Source organism: Dicentrarchus labrax, unplaced genomic scaffold (assembly GCF_905237075.1).
Source record: "Dicentrarchus labrax unplaced genomic scaffold, dlabrax2021, whole genome shotgun sequence".
NCBI classification, from domain to species: domain Eukaryota; kingdom Metazoa; phylum Chordata; class Actinopteri; family Moronidae; genus Dicentrarchus; species Dicentrarchus labrax.
The window spans coordinates 10,229,227-10,249,204 of record NW_026136703.1 but is presented as its reverse complement, the minus strand read 5'-3'; the positions used below and the strand labels follow the sequence as shown (position 1 = coordinate 10,249,204).

General features: G+C 40.9%; 1 protein-coding gene and 1 pseudogene across 1 annotated transcript; both read right to left on the bottom strand.

Moving 5' to 3' along the window:
- Positions 1–1,345: 1,345 nt before the first annotated feature.
- LOC127361523 (desmoglein-2-like) lies at positions 1,346–6,940 on the bottom strand (annotated as a pseudogene).
- Positions 6,941–8,355: 1,415 nt separating this feature from the next.
- mthfd1b (methylenetetrahydrofolate dehydrogenase (NADP+ dependent) 1b) lies at positions 8,356–19,773 on the bottom strand. Its single transcript, XM_051389066.1, has 28 exons — positions 19,612–19,773; positions 17,453–17,537; positions 17,190–17,249; positions 16,798–16,851; positions 16,454–16,590; positions 16,231–16,331; positions 15,972–16,108; positions 15,546–15,657; positions 15,317–15,444; positions 15,053–15,150; positions 14,695–14,868; positions 14,219–14,355; positions 14,054–14,100; positions 13,850–13,957; positions 13,671–13,745; positions 13,479–13,581; positions 13,264–13,340; positions 12,864–13,004; positions 12,701–12,769; positions 12,395–12,506; positions 12,092–12,231; positions 11,696–11,737; positions 11,442–11,542; positions 10,542–10,719; positions 10,171–10,278; positions 9,867–10,019; positions 9,129–9,242; positions 8,356–9,012 (listed from the first exon to the last, which is right to left on the bottom strand). The coding sequence occupies exons 1-27, from the start codon at positions 19,647–19,649 to the stop codon at positions 9,153–9,155; spliced, it is 2,805 nt and encodes a 934-aa protein (XP_051245026.1). The 5' UTR covers positions 19,650–19,773; the 3' UTR covers positions 8,356–9,012; positions 9,129–9,152.
- Between the last annotated feature and the right edge of the window lie 205 nt (positions 19,774–19,978).

Below are 19,978 nucleotides of genomic sequence, written 5' to 3'. Positions count from 1 at the left end.
GCTAGAAATGTAATCAAAACTCATTTTTATGCAGAAACTAACTCAAAATATTGATTTTTTTCACTAAAAATAAGAGAAATGTCCGCCATGTTTTTTGTTCTCACGGCCAGAATATTGAAAGTCACGTGACTTGGACACAAAACCATAGGAAAAGAATAGGCAAAAAAAAATGTAACAGTCATACAATTCAAGGGCCATTATTGTAACCCCTCTACGTGTTGGCACTTTGGACCAACGTAGACAGGGTACATTTTTATATGAGACTGGGTTGCGAAATTAAATATAAATAGTACAAAAAGTTGTAGATAGGAGATTTAAACCAGTCTTAGTTAGCGGGGGTTGGAGGTACTGGGTGCTGTGGCGTTGTGGAGTCTGATGGCAGATGGAACAAACGAGCCTCCAAACCGCTTTGAGGTTCGAGGATCAGTCTGTGGCTGAAAGTGCTCATGAGCTGCTTGAGCTTAGTGTAGAGAGGATGACAGGGGTTGTCAATGATGGCTTTCAGCTTCCCTCTCATCCTCTTCTCAGTCACAGCCTCCACACTGTCCAGCTCCATCCCCACCACCGAGCATCAACTGATGCTGGTACAAAACGCAGCTGGTTTATTAAAAGCAGTTTGTAACAGTGTTGAGACTGGTGCTAGGGATATCCTAATGGCTTTTACACACAGCACCATGCAATCAAAACATCAAGGACCATATCAATGTATATTTCAGTTATCTGTTGTTGAACTCCAGAAGTAAAGCACTTATGAAAAATCCTGTTATTATCTCTGTAAAGCACTTTTCTTAACATAGTTAAAGTGCTTTCCAAAAGAAAAATAAAGCAATAGTAAAATTGGGAAATGGAATTGTTAAACAACAACAAAACAACAAAATACTGTAAAAAGTTAATCAAAACTAAAAATAACCAATGTGAAGAGAGAAAAGCAGTTTAAACACACTGGATATTCACAAGTGTTCCAAAGTATGGAGGTTTTAACTGCAGAGGCTCGCTCACTTCTTGTCATCAGCACAGATCTTGTAGCTATTTTGGCACGAAGCCATTGAATGTCAGTGTAGGTATGCTGGGATAATATGCAAATCATTCTGACATTAATGTATTTCTGCATTGTGCCTGCTCTTTCTTTATCTCTTCCATTCCTTCAAGGTGTGTTCTTAACTGTGTAAATACACAAACCTTTTTTACCAAGCCAGGTACTAACAAATAAATATACAGTAATATAATTAGAAATAGTAATTACAATAATTACCTCATGGAGACACATAACATAAAATGCTTGTTGAACAATTGTAAAGTTTATTGAAGTCATATTTAAGTTTCAGGATTTAAATCGGTGTGAACATTGCATAATTTGGAATGAAATAATAACACTCATGACACTGACTGGTAAAAAACAACATGAAACATTTACTGTAGTTCATTCAAGTGCAACAATCAAATCTTACCACCACCAACACCCTAGCATTAAGTGAACACTGTAGAAGAATGCTTTAAATCTTAAACATTCATTCAGTTGATTTCAAAGTAACTGGTATATTTAGTATTTATGAAACAAGCTGTGAGAACCATTTGCCTTTTACAAAGACGCATGGAAAAGAATTCAAGATCCTCATATTAGCAAAAGAAACAGAACTGATTATTTTGACAGGAATCTTATAATTCATACAAGGTTCAAGGTTGGCCTTGAGTTTTTATTCAAATAGGTTAGATGTGTATTTTCCTAACATCAGCGTGGTAACAGGCTCAAAATAACAACGCTAGATGCTGATAACAGGAGAGACTGATTGGAATGTCATTAGTTTTGCGGCTATTTGCAAACAGACAAAAGTTCACCTGATAATAATGCAAAATATAACAATTGTCAATGTAGTGTGACCTATATTTAAAACTACACTTTTCCACTTTTCCATTTCTGAAACCAGTGCACACTCCCAACATTGACTAGCCAATGAGGGAAAACTATGTGAAATATTGACATTCTCTTGATCACATTAACTCCTGCACAGGCTGTATGCCAAATTACAGAAATCATCAGTGTAGAAAATGTTCACATAAATACCTTTGTGAAAACAAACCAGGCAGAAAACAGGCTATTTTAAAGTTAGGGCAGCTATGTGTTTGTATCCAAAGTGGAGATTGCAAAAACATTTTTCTGCATTAAAAAGTGTCTTTTTCCACATCAAAGTTTGGTGAATTTCTCCTGCACCACCACTGTGTGGTGGTTGGGGGTTGGGCCAGTGTGGATCAGGTTTGCACCGGCCCCATGGGTCCCGCTCCTCTCCACCAGCATCATACCGGGGCCCTGGGCTTGTCCACTAGACATCATCTGTCCCAGATCAACCACACCTTGGGCAGGTCCAGTCTGGGTGCCATTAACTAATACCATGCCCTGTATGTTGGTGGATGGTGCCTCAGCCTGAAGCACAGTGTTCTGAACTTGTGGGTGGACTACATAGTGCATCGGCTGCATCAGAGGGGTGGTGGTGTAGTAGACAGGCTGCTGCTGCTGTAGCAGGAACATCTGGCCTTGATTTGACATGCCTTCCTTCATTGTGGTCATCCCTTCCCTCACTGTGGGCATTTTTTCCTTTAACACAGTCTGCTCTGTTTTGGCAATGGTTGGCTGCTGCTGGGGTGGAGGGGGCAGCTATTGGGCTTTCACCACACTTGATGCTGAGCTCTGAGTGTTGATGGAGGCACTGGGCAGAGGAATAAACATTGATTTGACTTCAGCTGGGATCTTCTTGCCTCCGCTTACTTCAGCCAGGGTCTTGAACTTTGGCCCAAGGTCCTCGAGGAACTGCAGGTTGTTGTCAGACTCCAGGAGGCTGCAGCAGCCCACTGAGCCAGCAGAGGAGCCCTGACCCTCATAGTCATAAACCAAGAGACCATCCTTAACTCCAAGGTTCTCATTTCCACCTTTCACCTTCTGTTAAAAGAGGAAAGGAAATCATCACCAAGGTTACCTTTTTTGTAGACTGAGCACAATAATTTTTTGGTATTCATGATGCAAACTGTCTTTGTGTTCATTAGCTGTTGGTATGTCTATTAACACACAGTGAGTTAGTTAGCTTAAAGGGCTTTTTAAAAGGGGTTATAGGGTCAAAGGCCAAACTTTTCAGTTCATAGCAGGATGTTGTTGACAGCATTTGCGCATTTCCAGCTATACCTCTTTTATACAGTTTGATCTGTTTCCCCCAACAATTAAGAACCATCAAAATAATTATGTCCAGGACCACAAAAGCCAGCCAAACAGAGAAAAAGTAGACTAAAAATACATAAAGGAATCCTTGCCTGAGAGTAGTACTGTCCCAGGAAGTGGTCTGGCAGAGCCATGCCATCATAAAGTCCTCCACCTACTCCTGATTCTCTGCCCTCAAACTCAGAATAGAAGCCACTGCCACCCAGACGAGTCATAATCTTAGTCTTAATAGATAGCCCCATTCATCCCGTCCACAGAGGTAACGGATTTCTGGAAATCCAAACCATGGGCGCCATCGCTGAAGTTTTGGTAGCCATGCCCATATCCACGTTGACCATATCGCCATCCACTTTTGTTGGCATGTTCAGGAGCGGCACCTCCTTGTGATTGAAATGTTCAAGAGTCAACAGTTATTCTGGTGGCCAACTGTCAAAAATCACTTCATGCAGCTTTCAAGTAGACAACATCTCAACAGCAAGCAACCAGTGTATGTATGCTAATATTCCTGTCCTCAACAGTGGTTGACATATGTTTGTAAAGGGAAATATGTTGGTAAGGATAGCGGCAATGTCTGCCGGCGATAAGATGAACATATGAGAAGTGTAGAAAATCAGTGTGCTATACTGCTTTAACAGTATTCTGGATTAAATACTCCAGCTTCAATCTGGCTTTTGCAATTTTTTGTTTAAAAATAAGGTTCCACACATTCTGATCGTCCAATAGATGCAAACCAGGCATCATAGTCAAAACAGGTTTAGTGCTAGTTTTAAGGTTTTTATATTAATCCTGTTTTTTGTGAAGCTTAAAGCAACTCATGCTCAATTTTAAAAATGTTTCACTTTGGCAACCCATAGTTGTAAAAACAGATCTGTGGCAGATACTAATTCATGTCACTACAGGCTAAATTCTTTTTTCGTCTTTTTCTTTTTCCTCCAAATATTCATTTGGGCTTTTATTGCCTTTAATTGATAGTGACAGCTGAAGAGTGACACTAAAGGGGGGGATAGAGAGGGGATGATATGCAGCAAAGGGCCACAGGTTGGATTCGAATACACGGCCGCCGCAGCAAGGACTCAGCCTTAGCCCACAGGGGTCAGCTCTACCAGGGCCCCAATACAGGGCCATTTTTAACCATATATCTATTTGTACATTTCTATATATATATATGTATATTTCACTATCTATCTACCATAACTTAAACAATTGTCAGTGTTCTCCTTACCATGAGATGCTCCAACTTCCATTTGCCCACCGTGCCCTCTGGGATGATGGTAAAGTGAAAAGGAGATCCGTTAGGTTAAACATCCTCATCTACGGCATTCACAATAGCAGAATCATCCGTTGTATACATAGTCTGGATGTTACTGGTCAGGGTGGGGCACTGGTCATTAAAATCTTCCACCTGGTGCCGGTAGCTGTTTTACCGTTAATGTCTGTGTTGGAAAAACAGAAATAAGAACAGATCATTCAGCATTTCCTTCGTTTTGATCTCCACTCTTCAGAAACAAGTTCAGAGACAGATACTTTATTCCCTCTGCTTATGGACAGCAGATGTACACAACTGTGTGTCCTCACAAGACTGTAAGATTAACAAACATTGATGAAACAAACAACATTTTTGTTATATACATAGAGCAAGAGTGTACCGTCTGGAATGCACAGAACTTTGGCGAAATATGTGTCCGGTATCTTGTTTAGTTTGATCTCAGCTGTTTCTGGATCGATGGTTAGCCAGTTGTCAGGGGCTGATCCTTTGGCATACCTACAGCAGAAATAAGGCTTGTCCATTGTTATCACTGAATGTAGAAAATGAAGCTGACACTGTAGTTATAGCTGCAGAGACATTAATGTGTTTGTGTAAGCACTGACCTGACATTCTCTAGTCCCCATTTATTGCAGGGTAGCGGGCAATAACATCATTAATGTTGATTTTGCCTCCCTCTGAGATGGGAATAGCTTTGACTTTGGGATCAAAACCTGCCCCCTCAGGCTGATTTTTCACATTGATTTTGATGGGATAAGTGTAAGAAACAGATTACAGTTTGCAAATGCACACAGGGACAAAGACCTTAATTTTTGGAGACGTCCTGTGGTCTGACGAAACTAAAATCGAACTGTTTGGCCATAATGACCATCGTTACGTTTGGAGGAAAAAGGGGGAAGCTTGCAAGCCTGAGAACACCATCCCAACTGTGAAATAAGGGGGTGGCAGCACCATGTTGTGGGGTTGTTTTGCTGCAGGAGGGACTGGTGCACTTCACAAAATAGATGGCATCATGAGGAAAGAACATTATGTGGAAATACTGAAGCAACATCTCAAGACATCAGCCAGGAAGTTAAAGCTTGGGCGCAAATGGGTCTTCCAAATGGCAATGACCCGAAGCATACTGCCAAACTGGTTACAAAGTGGCTTAAGGACAACAAAGTTTGTTTTGGAGTGTCCATCACAAAGCCCTGATCTCAATCCTATTGAACATTTATGGGCAGAGCTGAAATGGCATGTGCGAGCAAGGCGGCCTACAAACATGGCTCAGTTACACCAGTTCTGTCAGGAGAAAATTCCTGCCAACTATTGTGAGAAGCTTGTGGAAGGATATCCAAAACATTTGACCCAAGTCATACAGTTTAAAGGAAATGGTACCAAATACTAATGAAATGTATGTAAACTTCTGACTTTCAAGAAAGTAATAAAAACATTGTCTAAAAATTATCTCTCTCATTATTCTGGCATTTAGCAAATAAAAATAATTTTGGTAATCCAAATTGACCTAAAACAGGAAAGGTTTAATCTGATTTAATGTCAGACAGAGAGAAAAAAGTGTATATTTTTATACAGTGTATGTAAACTTCTGGTTTCAACTGTATGCAGTGTATATTATTTCAATTAAAATTGCAGTGACACTGATGTTTCAGCAGTACATTGTTGTGCATTAGGTTGGTTTTGGGGTCTGTTGTGATGCTGAAGTACCCTGCCTCGTTGCCTTTGACAATGTCAAACACGGTTTCCCAGTTGTCAGTGCCCTCCAGGTCCAGGTCCTCTGCTTTGATTCTCATCACCTCCACCCCTTGTGTGTTCTCCTCAATGCTGCCCTCATACTGCAAGTAAACATAATGAGATTGAAGTAACAGGTGATTGACAGATGCTGACAATGTTCCAGTGGTCCCTCTGGCCCTCTGGTAACTGATTTTGTTTTTTTATTTGTTACAGCAGACTCCTAAGTTAGAAACACACTCTACTGAAGAATTGTGAAACTGATTTTTGTGGATATGTCTTTTGAAATGTGTGTGCAGGACTTTCCTTTCCCTGCTAAGGGTAAGCATCCACTGTAAATGCAAACATGGTATTTAATTAAAATAGTAAATTGACCTAAATCAGTTTTTATCAACCTGCTTTTAACATTTGCTTTTAGTAAGTTACTTGTACTTTGAGGTTGAAAAATCTCACCAGCTCAGTGTACTTGAGCTGGATTCATTTAGAAAAAGTAAGTTTTTGAAATCTGGTTGCTTCCCTTCCGCAGGTTTCAGGGTGCATGTGAAGCAGTTGAATGATGTTGAGAAGACTTGCTTCATAGCCTTCAGCTTTTGTGTGAACTGATTTTGGTCCATGCGGAGATTTTCAGGAGTCATGGAGGGGGAGTGACTCTGGGTGACTTCTGTACGTACTGTTTCAACTTCAATTTCCTCGTCACAGTGTTGCACTGAAATTTCAATCATATTACATGCAGCTTCAGCCATTGCGTCTGCACACCTCAGACCTCCTTTTTCTAGTTTGTATCCTCGACTTTCCCAGTAAAATCCTTTTAGAACAAGTCAGCTTTCCTCTGAGCATTTTCCTTACTGAACTATTCTCAGCTTGAGCTTCTGTCTCTGACATAGTTCATTTAATATCATCCACTGTACTTAATGGTTTTCCTGCTGGTAGAAAAGCATTTGTTTAATATTAGTCCCTCCAAAATATCAAAATACACAATTTATGTCCACTTTGTCAGACTGATAGTCCATCTGTTATTGTTTCACAGCAGTCTGTGCATCACTGAGTCACTCTCCTTTGGTCAAAATGCTGATTAGACCTTTTTGAACACTGCTGTCTGATTCATCCATTCATTAATATTTATGGTAGTACATACAATATGTTACTATCAAATAAAATATGTTTTCCAAAAATGTTACTGTCCAGTGTAGCCTCAGTGTATTTTCAATAACACACATTAACAAATTACATTCACTCTAATTTTCACTCGAATGTCCAAATGTGAAGGTTTCCATAAATTAGTTGAATTCAGCTAAAGTTAATATGCATGCCTGTAAGATAGCTCCTTACCTGTTATTATCTCTGTCGATTGCTCTTATTCCACTCCATAACTCTGCATGTGGCACATCTTTGAATGTGCCTCTGCGCCTCAGATGTTCAGCACCGCTCTAACAGCAACTGGGCACTTTGGTTTCCATAGTGATGCAATGACTGACGTGTTGCACAATGCAAGAAACTGCCAACCACCCTCGCCAGTAACCTGCCACTGTTAGAAGGTACAGAATAATACCAAATAATTATCTATTTGCATTTAGCTGGAAAACATTTTCCACTTTATTTGTTCTGAGACATCATAATGCCTCCTTCTACATCTGTGCTGTGAAAGAAAAAGTTTCCAGCATGCAATCACCTCACCTTCCTTTTTTTTTGAATGAGCATCAGGAGCCATCGCTCACAGATGTACAACCACTACCATTAAAACTATATTTACTACAAGTTATACTGAAGATTCAGAGATTCATTGTTCACATACTTCATTGCTAATATGCAGTAATAATAATAAAAAAGGAATAGAATAAATAAACAATGGCCTTTTAAAGATAGAAAATATATATAAGTAATATAGGTATTAAAATATCAAGGTGTATTTTTTTCAGAATTGGAAATCTGTAAAGAATATTTTTGAGACTAGAAAAAAAAAAGCCAGATGCTCTGGACAGATTTCATCACCCGGATGGTCTGAGGCAACAATAAAACTTACTGACTGCAAAGAAAAACATGAAAGTGGTGGAATAATGAGACAGACAGCAAATTCCATTTTCGAAGAACTAGTTCAATAAATACAGTAAAAAAAAAAAACCTTACATCTGAAATAGAAAAGGAAAAAAAAGAGTGGATATGTGGCTTTCCATCAAGGACACTTTATTTGATCTTTTCTGACAGAAAAGTGGATTTACAATTTGATGTATTCATGTCATGACGGTTCAGCAGTGGTGACAGCAATGTTAGACAATTTTAGAAATATTCAGTTACAATACAGGACAGGCAAAACAGGAAATCTGACTGCTCAAACATAAAAAAAAATTATAAAACATTTTATAAGGCAGCATTTTTTTATGTTCATGTTTATGTCTTTTTTTTTATAATTAATTTACCTCAAAGGAACACAAAATTCAGTGGATTGTTAAAGACAGCGGCCAAATGTAGTGCACACAAAGTTAATACAAGACTCCAGATTGTTATTGTCATTGAAAAATACAATCAGGTTTTGTGTAGTGAGAAATGTAACTGAAAGAATTGTCAATTGGACATTTCCCTCTTACAAAAGGGTCCATCACAGACGGGCATTCTCAGATGGTCAAACTGTTCTGTGATTAATTACGTTTCTTGATTTACCCATCAGTCGCCTTCTTGGGCAAAGCAGATCAATTATTTACAGATGTCAGTGTCTGAGGGGAAAATAATAAACAAAAACAGCACCAGCAGACGAGCTCAGGGCGCTTCCAGTTATTTCTCCATCACATTTCATTAAGGCTCAGTGGGGGATGGGTCATATCTGTACAGTGGGGAAAAACAAACAAACATTAATGGCAAGATGTATAACGGTTATCATCCATGCCTGCCAACTCCAGTATGAAACTGATATCTGTATGTCTTAACTACCGTCCTTACCATCACACAGTGCAGCGCCCTGTTTTAGAAGAGCCCGTTGACCTGTTCCGTCTCAGGGTCCAGGTCAATGTCATAGAAACAAGGCCTGGTGGGAAGACCGGGGATGGTGGGCATCTAGGAGGAACAGCAAGAGAAAGCAGCTTGTATGACAGACATTAATAAGGGAGATTCTGGCCATTCATGCACTGATATACTGTACACACATATAACGTAACAAACAACTTCTTCATGGACACATGATGAGACAACATAGACTCATTTCATTATTAGTGAATGTAAAGTGTGTAATATACCATCTCTTGTGCAGCACTGTTAGAATGGTGCTTTATTTATTTGTCCATTGACGTCAAGATAATTAATCAACAACAATTTTTATATCTGATTAATCATCTTCAAGTGACTTATCACGTCAAATATTTGCTGCTTTTACCATTTCAAATTAGAGAATTTGCTTTACTTTGTTACATTAAATCGCTCCTAAAATAAATTATTCATCTTTTGGACTGTTGTTCGATCAAAACCTGAAATCTGAAGCCGTCTTCTTGGGGTCTAGGAAATAGTGACATACATTTTGCTGTTTTTTATATATAATAAAGCCCCTATAATAAGCATCAGTTTGCTTTGTTTTCATCAATAGGATACCACTCTATAAGAAAGCCAGATACACCCTGACATGAATCTGCTGCAAAAACTATGGAAAGGAAATGTGTTGTTAGCTAAACGTAAATGAACCCTCACCGTGCCAACCAGTGGGAACAGAAAGCCAGAGCCAACACTGGCTCGGATGTCTCTGATTGGCAGGACGTAACCTGTGGGCACACCCTTCTTGTCCGCCTCGTGAGAGAGCGACAGGTGAGTCTTCGCCATGCAGATTGGCAGATTGTTGAAACCCTGAGGGAAGAGGAGGGGACAAAGGAAATGTTTTACATTGTTTACAAAGCCCTATTCAAGCACTCTAATTATGATAACACTGACAGGAGCAGCCAACAAATGGGCCCGACCTCACAATGAAAGAAACAAATCGACTAGCAGAGACGCTGACCTGTTTGGTGTAGAGCTCCACCTTGTGTTGAGCCTCTGGGAGAAGCTCAATATCGTCCGCTCCGTAGATCTTCTGGGCGATTATTCGAATCTTATCGGTAATAGGGAGCTACAGAGGAATTAGAAACATACGCACTAGCATCAGTCAGTGTTGTGTTTTGGGCCCTATTTTTATTTGGCACAGAGGGGGGGGGGATCCATGCACATTAGGGCCTTTCTTAGTGGATGAGAACATTATTTTTATCATCAGTGTGACTATATTTTATTCCCCTTTGTAAAAGCAAATGTAATTATTATATTTTTTTAACAAAATCACTCACATACTTAACCGCAACCAGCCTAGTAAAGAAAAACAAAGTGGATGACCCATACCTCCAAATCATAGAGGAATTTGAAGTTGCTGGGGGCCTCAGAGGCCCTCTGGACAGCCTGACCCAGGGCCACTGCACCGGCTCCACCTTCGGCCCAGTGGGAGCAGCGCACCGCGTCAAAGGCTCCGGCAGCTTTGGCTATGCTGCAGATCAAGTCCAGCTCAGCCTCAGTGTCGGTCCTGTTGGATGGATCAAGATAACGAAAGGCATTAATTTATTGTGGCAAGGATGTGTCATTCAAACCGCAAACATCATTGTTTGTGATTCACAGGCTCTGTGACTGCTATAAATCTGCATTCTAGTGTTTGACAAGCTCCAAACACAACAGTGACATATTATCACCTTATCAAGGCTAAAATGTTAGCAAACAGTTGCATATTTACACATCCAGCAGACACAGAGAAACATAAGAATCACATTTCTGTTCACCCGATAAACATAAGTATAATATTTGCTCTCCTTTTAGCTCTGTTTTGGTCTCCACGAACCACCAACTCCGTGGCTCTTTAGCTGCTAAATAATACACTATGTTCACCAGTTAGTCGTGTTTAGTGCTGGTGGGTAATGTACAGTGGGTTTATCAGAGCTTTTTAACTGAAAACAGCTTCCTATTGCTGCTGCAAACAACGCTGATGAGAGCCGTGACTGGTAGCCAAAACACTCAAGTTGTGGGACCAAAAACCAAAATAATAAGCTGAATGTTTCTAAATCGCTCCATAGAGCTGAGAGGGAACCACTGAGTTAGTTGATCATTCTTTTCACATTAGTCATTTGATCGATTATTAATATAAATTATGAATTAGTGCAACTTTAAGTAAAATAAAAAAAGATTTCTCTGTATGTTTGTTGTCTTTCAGACCATTTTAGTCCTTTTTCTACTATGTCATCATCAATCACTCACTTGAAAGCATTGACAGCCACCACCACTGGCACGCCGAAGTGCTGTGCATTCTCAATCTGCTTCTTCATGTTGCTGCAGCCGTTCTCCAGCAGCTCAAGGTTCTTCATGTGGGAACACATTAACATACTTTAAAATAAGCTCATAGGAACAGCAGATCTCTGTTCACATAAATGTTTAATGATAGACAGAGGAAGCTTTTTTAATTTGAATTTAAAATAAAGTCCATGTTTTGGTAGGTTGCTGTTTTGCATTACCTCCTCAATGTATTCCTTAGGCAGTGGCATCCCAGCAGTGACCTGAAGAAAAAATACATTTTTAGTGAATTCAAATCATTCAAATACACAACAGAGACTTGACAGATCTGAATTGTTTTTCCTCAGCTGTTGGCTTCGGGACTATTAAGAAGCTAATAATTGTGTGAATTAAGAAATGAAAATATGAATGAGTTATTGCTGTGACGTCCACTCAGCAGGAAATATAATCACACTCACAGCAGTGTGCCGTCATTCCCTGAGGGAGGGTGAGACACAGGTGTTGTGTTCACAACTCACAAAAGACGAATGCAAACATGGTGTAAAATGATACATGAATGTTAAAGCACAGGTGTTATCGCGTTATTAGGACGGTGAGTAAAACTCAAGCGAACTCACTATTGGTCCTCCTCCGTGCATCTTCAGCGCTCGGACAGTGGCCACGAGCACAACCACGTGGGGTCTCAGGCCTGAGTAGCGGCACTTGATGTTGAAGAACTTCTCCATGCCAATGTCAGCACCAAAGCCCGCCTCTGTCACTGTTGGGCACAATAGACAGGCGTTGTGAAACAAACAGAATAGTAACAGAACGACAGCTGTCGCTACAATATAACAGAAAAACTGCTGTATCACATCAGATATCAGAAAGTAAATACTGAATAAAACATGATGCCATAAAGCCATTTTCTCAGCTGCACTTACCTACAAAGCCCTCAGGTCCAACAAGCTTCAAAGCTATTTTATCAGCCAGGATGGAGGAGTTGCCATGGGCGATGTTGGCAAACGGGCCGGCATGGACAAACACGGGGTTTCCCTGCAGATTCAGGTTTCGATCATTAAAAAAATAAACTGAGCCACTTCAAAACCACCAACAACAACGAACAACCTAAACTGTACAAGCTTGTTAGTCTAATACTGTAAATACAAATGTTCCTAATCTGCTTTAATATCTTAAACACTATGTATTTAGTTTGTAAAGTTATTCTCAGTATCAGTATTTTTACCCACCTCCAAGGTCTGCATTAGGTTTGGCTTGATGGCGTCTTTCATTAGCACAGTCAGAGCACCACTCACACCCTAAAGAGAAAAACATTATATTATAGGAGCCAATTCTTTCCAAAGCCCTTGTACATAAACTGCCCTGTCGTAAAGGAGACTCCAGACCACTGACCAGGTCCTCAGTGGTGATGGGCTGTCCGCTGCGGCTGGTGGCCACCACCATCTTGGCCAGACGCTGACGCATGTCCTCCATGCTGCTGGTGAGGGCGAGCACCGCCATAATTTCACTGGCCACCGTAATGTCAAACTGGGCCTGGAGAACGGAGAGAGGCAGTGTATGTCCCTTTACCATCAACAACAATGCAGCACACTGGACTCTATTGTAAAACTCTAGAAACTTCTCTATCTAAATTCTACTTTGTGATCGAATGCTTAAAGCTACTACATTTGGATTCTTCATGCTGCCTACCACGTTGTCTTTTTTGATACAACCACCGGGTGGAGCCAAATAATTTTTCTAGTATTACACATTGTCGCTTTTACTGGTCAAGAGACAGCTTTGTGGATCTTACCTCTCTCGTGTATCCCTTTTCAGTTGGCGACTGGCCGATCGTGATCTTCCTCAGGAATCGATCATTGGTATCTAACACTGAATTGACACACAAGGACCACATGGGTATTTTATTAGTTGTACATTTAACCATATCACTTTTATACAGCACATACAGCAGATTTAATGAGGCAGACAGTGTAAGACAGGATTAAGAGAAGTCTCAGGTGGTCATACCTCTCTGCCAGGTGACAGAGCTCGGGTCTATGTCCAGGCGGGCAAAGCGGGTGATCTCATCCTCAGTCAGTGTGGAGGCATCAGTCTTTTCTATTCCCAGTTTCTAAACAAGCAGAGAAAAGACCGGATGTCTGCCATTCTTTGGACTGTGAGTTAAGTTAAAACCTACAAGGCTCTGACACAATCACTTACTTTCAGTCTGTTGATCTGGATGGGGGAGAACTTCCTCTGTCCGCCACTGAGTGGGACTAAGCGGTTGTACAGAGCCTGACGATGCATATAGAGATAAAGATATTAGTTACAATCCATGAATTAACTGGCAAAATAAAGTGTATTTTTTAAATATACCACTGATAAAATGGAGTACATACCTTGTCAGACTGTGTAGACTCGTGGAACATGCGAGCGTCGATGGCAGCAGCCACCAAGTTGTTGGCAGCCGTGATGGCGTGAATGTCACCGGTGAGATGGAGGTTGAACTAAAATGAAGACACTCATTAATTCAATTATATTTTTGCATTTTTTAGACAAGCTGCATAGTTTGTCATTTGTATCTTTAAACAGCAGTGTAGTACCTCTTCCATAGGAATGACTTGAGAGTATCCACCTCCTGCAGCACCACCTGTAGACAGAAAACAAAACTACAGATTGATATACCAGTATGGACTGTAAATATGTACATTTAAACAGCTCATAACGTGTGCCATCTCTCACTAAGTGTACATTATTCCAAAGATTACCTTTAATGCCAAAGGTGGGTCCCTGAGAAGGCTGTCGGACACAAGCAAACACGTTGAGCTTCATGTGGGCTCCCAGGGCCTGGACCAGGCCAATGGTGGTGGTGCTCTTTCCTTCACCCAGAGGAGTGGGTGTAATGCTGGAGACACAAAGACTTTGTCAGCAGGGCCAGAAATCAACAGGTAGTAGAAGTAAGAAATTAATATAAATGTTGTCTTTGGCAGATAAACTAAAGGGATTAACTTCAGCAGACTATGTGGTAAGGGGTGCACATTAAAATGTTTAATTCTGCTGCATGGCATGATGAAGCAGGAACTCGATCAGCTGTATAAACTTGCTAGACGATATGAAAAAAGTAACATTACAAACAAAGGCAGGGATTCTGAGCCTAAACTGTCAGCATTTCATCATGTCCAATGCAATGCTACAGAGCAGGGAAAACAGAACAGTACAGCAGATAAAACTGCTGACAGCATACCCAGTGACCACCACGTATTTGCCGTCTGGCTGGGCCTGCAGGCGTTTGATGATATTCAGTTGGACCTTGGCCTTAGTCTTTCCATAGAGCTCTACCTCATCAGAGAGCAGGCCCACCTCTCTTGCTAAACGGTCGATGGGCTTGGGCACACAGGAGCGAGAAATCACGATGTCACTGTTGGGAATTATAAACACAACACACAAAATAACTTTTTCATCTGAGCAAAGGAGGAAAACATTAAGGCCTCAAAGACAAGGAGACCCAACGTGAGGCAAGGTATTAAAACAGTTCATCTTGCATGTGGATTATTGAATTTAACAAAGCACATGACTAAGAGGATGGGGGAGATAAGACAAACCTTGGCACGGGCTTCTGGAGGTTGAGTTTGGTGTAAGAAATGTTCCACTTCCCGGGTTGATGGCTCTCCAGGAAACGCTTTGCGCCTAACACTGTGTTCTACACAAACACACAGTGTATACAGTTGGAAAACAAAAATAAAAACTTGGGACATTGGGACAAAATAACTGAAATGGCAGATTTAATTATGTATTCAAAATGTTAACTCTGATGCAGCTGGTCTGATATTACATTTCCAACAATCCTCTCTCCAGAGGGACCTTACCGCCATCAGCATGGCCACAGTCATGGGTCCCACACCGCCGGGCACAGGGGTGATGAAGCCGGCCTGCTCCTTGGCTGAGGCATAGTGGACATCACCCACTACCCGCTTCCCACTTGGTTTAGTCTCATCTGAAACACGCACAGAAAAATACCATTCAGTTACCTCTAACTTCTATGGATTAATTTCCAAAGTGGACTGAAAAGCCACAAGAATGCAGGAGGAGTCCAACCTGGAACGTGGTTGATGCCACAGTCGATGACCACCGCTCCCTTCTTGATCCACTCTCCTTTCACCATCTCTGCTTTCCCAATGCCGACAACCAGGATGTCTGCTTTGCCCACCTGGACAAAAACAGCGATGGACATAAGACAGATGGACAGAAAAGCATGTGTATCAACGGTGCTAGGCTTAGTGGACATTTATTTCATTACGGTTAATAGAAATGTCCAAAATCTGGCAACGCATGATGTTATTGTTTATGCCACAAGATTACAGCGGAGATCATGTTTATGGAGTTTCATGCAACAATCAAGAGGTAAGGGAAAGATTGCCTTCAAGCAAACACTAGTAGTCACATTATATGCTCTATAATGGCTGATGGGAATATAATCCTGAGACTGTATTGCTGGGTTGGGTGGAGGCGTTACTGTTGTACCTCTCCAGGAAGATCAGTGGTTTTAGAGTGGCAGGTGGTGACGGTGGCATGGCTCCACAGCAGCAGGTCATGCATCGGTGCGCCAACAATCTTACTGCGACCAATCACTACCGCTCTCTTCCCTGCCACAGACACACCTGTAGAAAAGCAGTCGATCCATTAATTAATTAAGACCTCATTCAGTTCTTGGTCATATATGTTGTTGATGTTTTTTTTTTTTACTTAGTAACAGATATTTTAGGGAATTAATTGCATTTACCAGTCTGTCTGATCAACTCCATGCAGCCATTTGGTGTACAGGGGAGGAAGCAGTCGCCCAAGTCCCCACGAGCCAGCTTCCCTGCATTTATGCTGGTCAGTCTGTAAACGGTAAGGAAGATTTTTTATTTCTTTTAACCAAACTCGAAGGAAGCGAAGAAACACTTCAGGTCCATTCCAAAGAGTAATAAGCACCCAGATCTTTAGTTTATGTCTGTGCCTACCCATCTACATCCTTCTCTGGGGCCACGGCATTGGTGACCTTCTCAGTGTCTATCTTGTGGATCGAGTCTAAGGGCAGTTGCACGATGAGACCGTGGACAGATGAGTTCTCGTTCACCTCTGTGATACTGTGAAGAATCTACAGACAGACAAACATCCTTTATACTCTCAGGTACTTCCAGTTTGTTATTAACCGTGTTAACCTTGTTTTGTTATGGCATCCCAAACTTTAGTCCTGTCTTACGGCATTGAGAAGTTTTAAAAACATAAACAGATTTGCAGGGTTTCTTACGGTGTGCGTAAAAAAAAAAAGTGAACTACACAAATAATTCAAATCTATTCTCACCTCCTCCTCTGTTGCAGTCTTAGGAAGTCTCATATGTGTGGCATTTATTCCAATCTGTGTACACAGAAGAAGAGATTGGGCTGGAAGTTAGGAATAATTGCAAACAGTATACAGTAGAAATGTGAAGTACATATTGCAGTGTTTCCTCTATGTTGATTTTGGAGCGGCGGCTCACCACTGTTAAATTTCTGCTGCCACAGTATCAGAAATGGGGCAGACGCACAATGTAGTCATGGTTGCCTTTTAAATGATCCTGCCGACATAATGCACCCCTGTTGGCTGCCGCTCACATTGCAATTTAACAACAAGTAGAACTTTTCAGAGATTATTGGGGCTGTCCAGAAAATCCTAGAGGAAACACTGTATTGTATGTCAATAAATGAAATGTTTACCTCTGCTGCTGCCTTCAACTTCATGCTGATGTACAGGTTTGAATCATCGCGGTCTCCAACCTGCAAAGACAAGCAGCATCACTTTGCCTGCCTGTATGAAGGAATAGACCTTCTACAGGTATACAGACACACATGTTGATCATGTATGAATGAATCCTGCTCGTAGGCCATGAGAAAAAGACATGGCAAAATCAAACAGCACACAAGACAATCCAAAAATGTGCTTATACCTCAACTTGTGCTAGTCCCTATCTTGCAGTTACCTGTAAAACCACTAGACCGGGTCTGAAGTTGGGGTCCTGAAGCTTCATCTGTTCCACATCCTTCTTCAGACGCTCCCTCACCTGCCTGAGAGCACAAGACAACAGAATAAAACCCAACTGGATTTTAATCTCTATGCAGTGACAGGTGCACCATTGTAAAGGAAAGGGATAGGACCATATGGCCCACAACCTATTCCCTTTCCTTGTAATGGTTACAGATATTGTGCCAAAATACATGCCATCTGGCTATCTCATTGTGAAATTGGTAATCATTTTCCAACCCGCAGCCATCAGTGTCGACTGCACATACAAAGCCCAGTCATCAAAGAGTCCATTTGGTGGAATGAGATTCTTATCTGTTGGGCTTTATCTTTATTCGTCCGATAGTTTGGTTATGTCAGTTATGGCTTATCTGTTCCCCTAACACATAGATTAGGCAAAGCAAACTCAACGAATCAAAGTCAAAAGAGAGAGAGTGAGTGACAGTGGGTTAATGAACTTTAACTCATAGCTATCTATTGTCTGAGATGTTTCATGTCTCTCTAAACAAATCTGATTCAATTTCCTTTGTATTCTATTCACATAATCTCACCAGCTTGATTGATATCGTCCACTGCGAATGATAAAAAGAGCAGTGCTACTCACAAATCTCTAAATATAGACTGATCATTGTGTTTAAAACAGTGTCTTTGTGCATCACTTCATTGGCAGTGTTGATAGAAGTATTGATTGTATTGATAGTGACTAGTATTGATTATGGATGCGTGACACAGTGGAGGGACACCAATTGGAACCACCTTTCAAGTAACCTAAGAGTGCGTTTGCCCTAATGACCTAACAATAACACAGACCTACAATTAAAGGTTTTATTACATTATTTAACATATGACACATTTATTTATTATATATATTCCCATTATAATCATTATAACAACAATCCTCATCACAATGACAGCTGATAACACAGCATGTCAGGATATCTTAGTTCCTGGTCACTGATCAACTAGGGCCATATTCCTATAAACAAAGCACATTCATATAATAAAACAGTACTGTTGTAATGTTTTAATTGTTGTTCCTAAGTCAATCAGGCTTCATCAGAGAACACACTTTTGGATAAAGTGTTGCAGAAAACTACACTTCCTGAATGGTGGAGATAATCTCATCAATAAACCTCTGTTCAAAAAGGTCTCCTGTTCCAAACAATGCATGGTGTGACAGCTTTTGTCAGGCTTCAGAGATAATGAATGTACATCTTTCAGATCTGTGGAGAGGCTGTATGGCCCGTTTGTGTTGCATAAAATAATTTAACTAATGAGTGATGTGAGGGGGAGTTAACAAGGTGCAGGCTGTCATGTCTTGTGACAAGCACATGCAACGTAATGTCCTGCACTCTGTTGTCTCTTTGCCCAACGTTTTGGTAATAAACAAATATTTGGATTGATTCAAACTTTGAACTATGAAAATCACAAGGAACACATTTGTAGATTGTACTCAAGTATTAAAATACTGACAAATGCACAATTTAAAAAATGATTTTTAGAGTTTGGTGACTAAGTTTAGTTTCATGAGTTTTCCAGCCTCACCACTTAAGGTCACTGGACCAATAGGACAAAGATCATATCACACCACCACAGCTTCTTACATAATGCAGCAGGATTTGAAATCATTCATTCCAAGGTTTACAATGATTATGGACTACCACCAAATTATAAACAGTTACTAGTGCATTTAGTGCAAACACACAGAGACTAATCCACACAATAGTCAGGGGGGAAAGAATTATCATGCAACTTCAGAAAGTTCAGTCCACTGTGATTTCTCAACTATCCATAACTAACAGTACAAACTGCTGGCACACTTCATTCACGTGGACAACATCATGCACAACCAATTCAAAGTTATGAAATTGTTTTCTGCTGCCAGCACAGACAAGAATAGTGTCTTGAAATATAAACAGCTGCATGCAAAATGTGCATATGGCTGGGATCGTACAGAGAAGTTGTTTGTGAGGTTAACTTTAACTATAAAGTGGCTGCCACTCAGGTGGCTAGTTAGCTGCCAAGTTAGCCAGTACAAAGACACGTTTCCTCATGCTGGTTACACCTATTTGGCTATCTGTGCATTAATAAACGTGCTGCATAAAATCTGAAACTTACGCTGAAACTGCTTTCCCACTTATGATTTGAGCTGACATCTTTTGGTCCTGGAAGTCCGCGTTCTTACCTAACGTTGTCTCCTGCACACTCACTGCCTGACAAGAAGAGGAGCGCGGTGAGTCTCACCAAAAACTTAAGTTAAGTGAAAAAGCGTCGGAGTCGAAGGTAGTTCGAAGGTAGTTACGCAGGCTTCATTGACAACGCAGCACCAGCGCTGAAACATCAGCGTGTTAACTTTCAGGAATAGCGTCGAACGTAGAGCGTAGCCTCGCGAGTGGGCATGACGACGGAGAAAGGCGGGGCTATTAACAGAACGTCTACTCTGACAGCCAATCACAAACCTGTGCTAACACGTTGGTAGAACGTA

What these genes read in the sequence shown, in the direction of transcription:
- mthfd1b (XM_051389066.1), bottom strand. Translation starts at nt 19,649, where the DNA reads ATGTCAGCTCAAATCATAAGTGGGAAAGCAGTTTCAGC. An exon ending in CCACTGATCTTCCTGGAGAG is followed by an intron (nt 15,658 to 15,971) that starts GTACAACAGTAA and finishes GTTTTTGTCCAG; the next exon opens with GTGGGCAAAGCAGACATCCT. An exon ending in ACCCACCTTTGGCATTAAAG is followed by an intron (nt 14,101 to 14,218) that starts GTAATCTTTGGA and finishes TTCTGTCTACAG; the next exon opens with GTGGTGCTGCAGGAGGTGGA.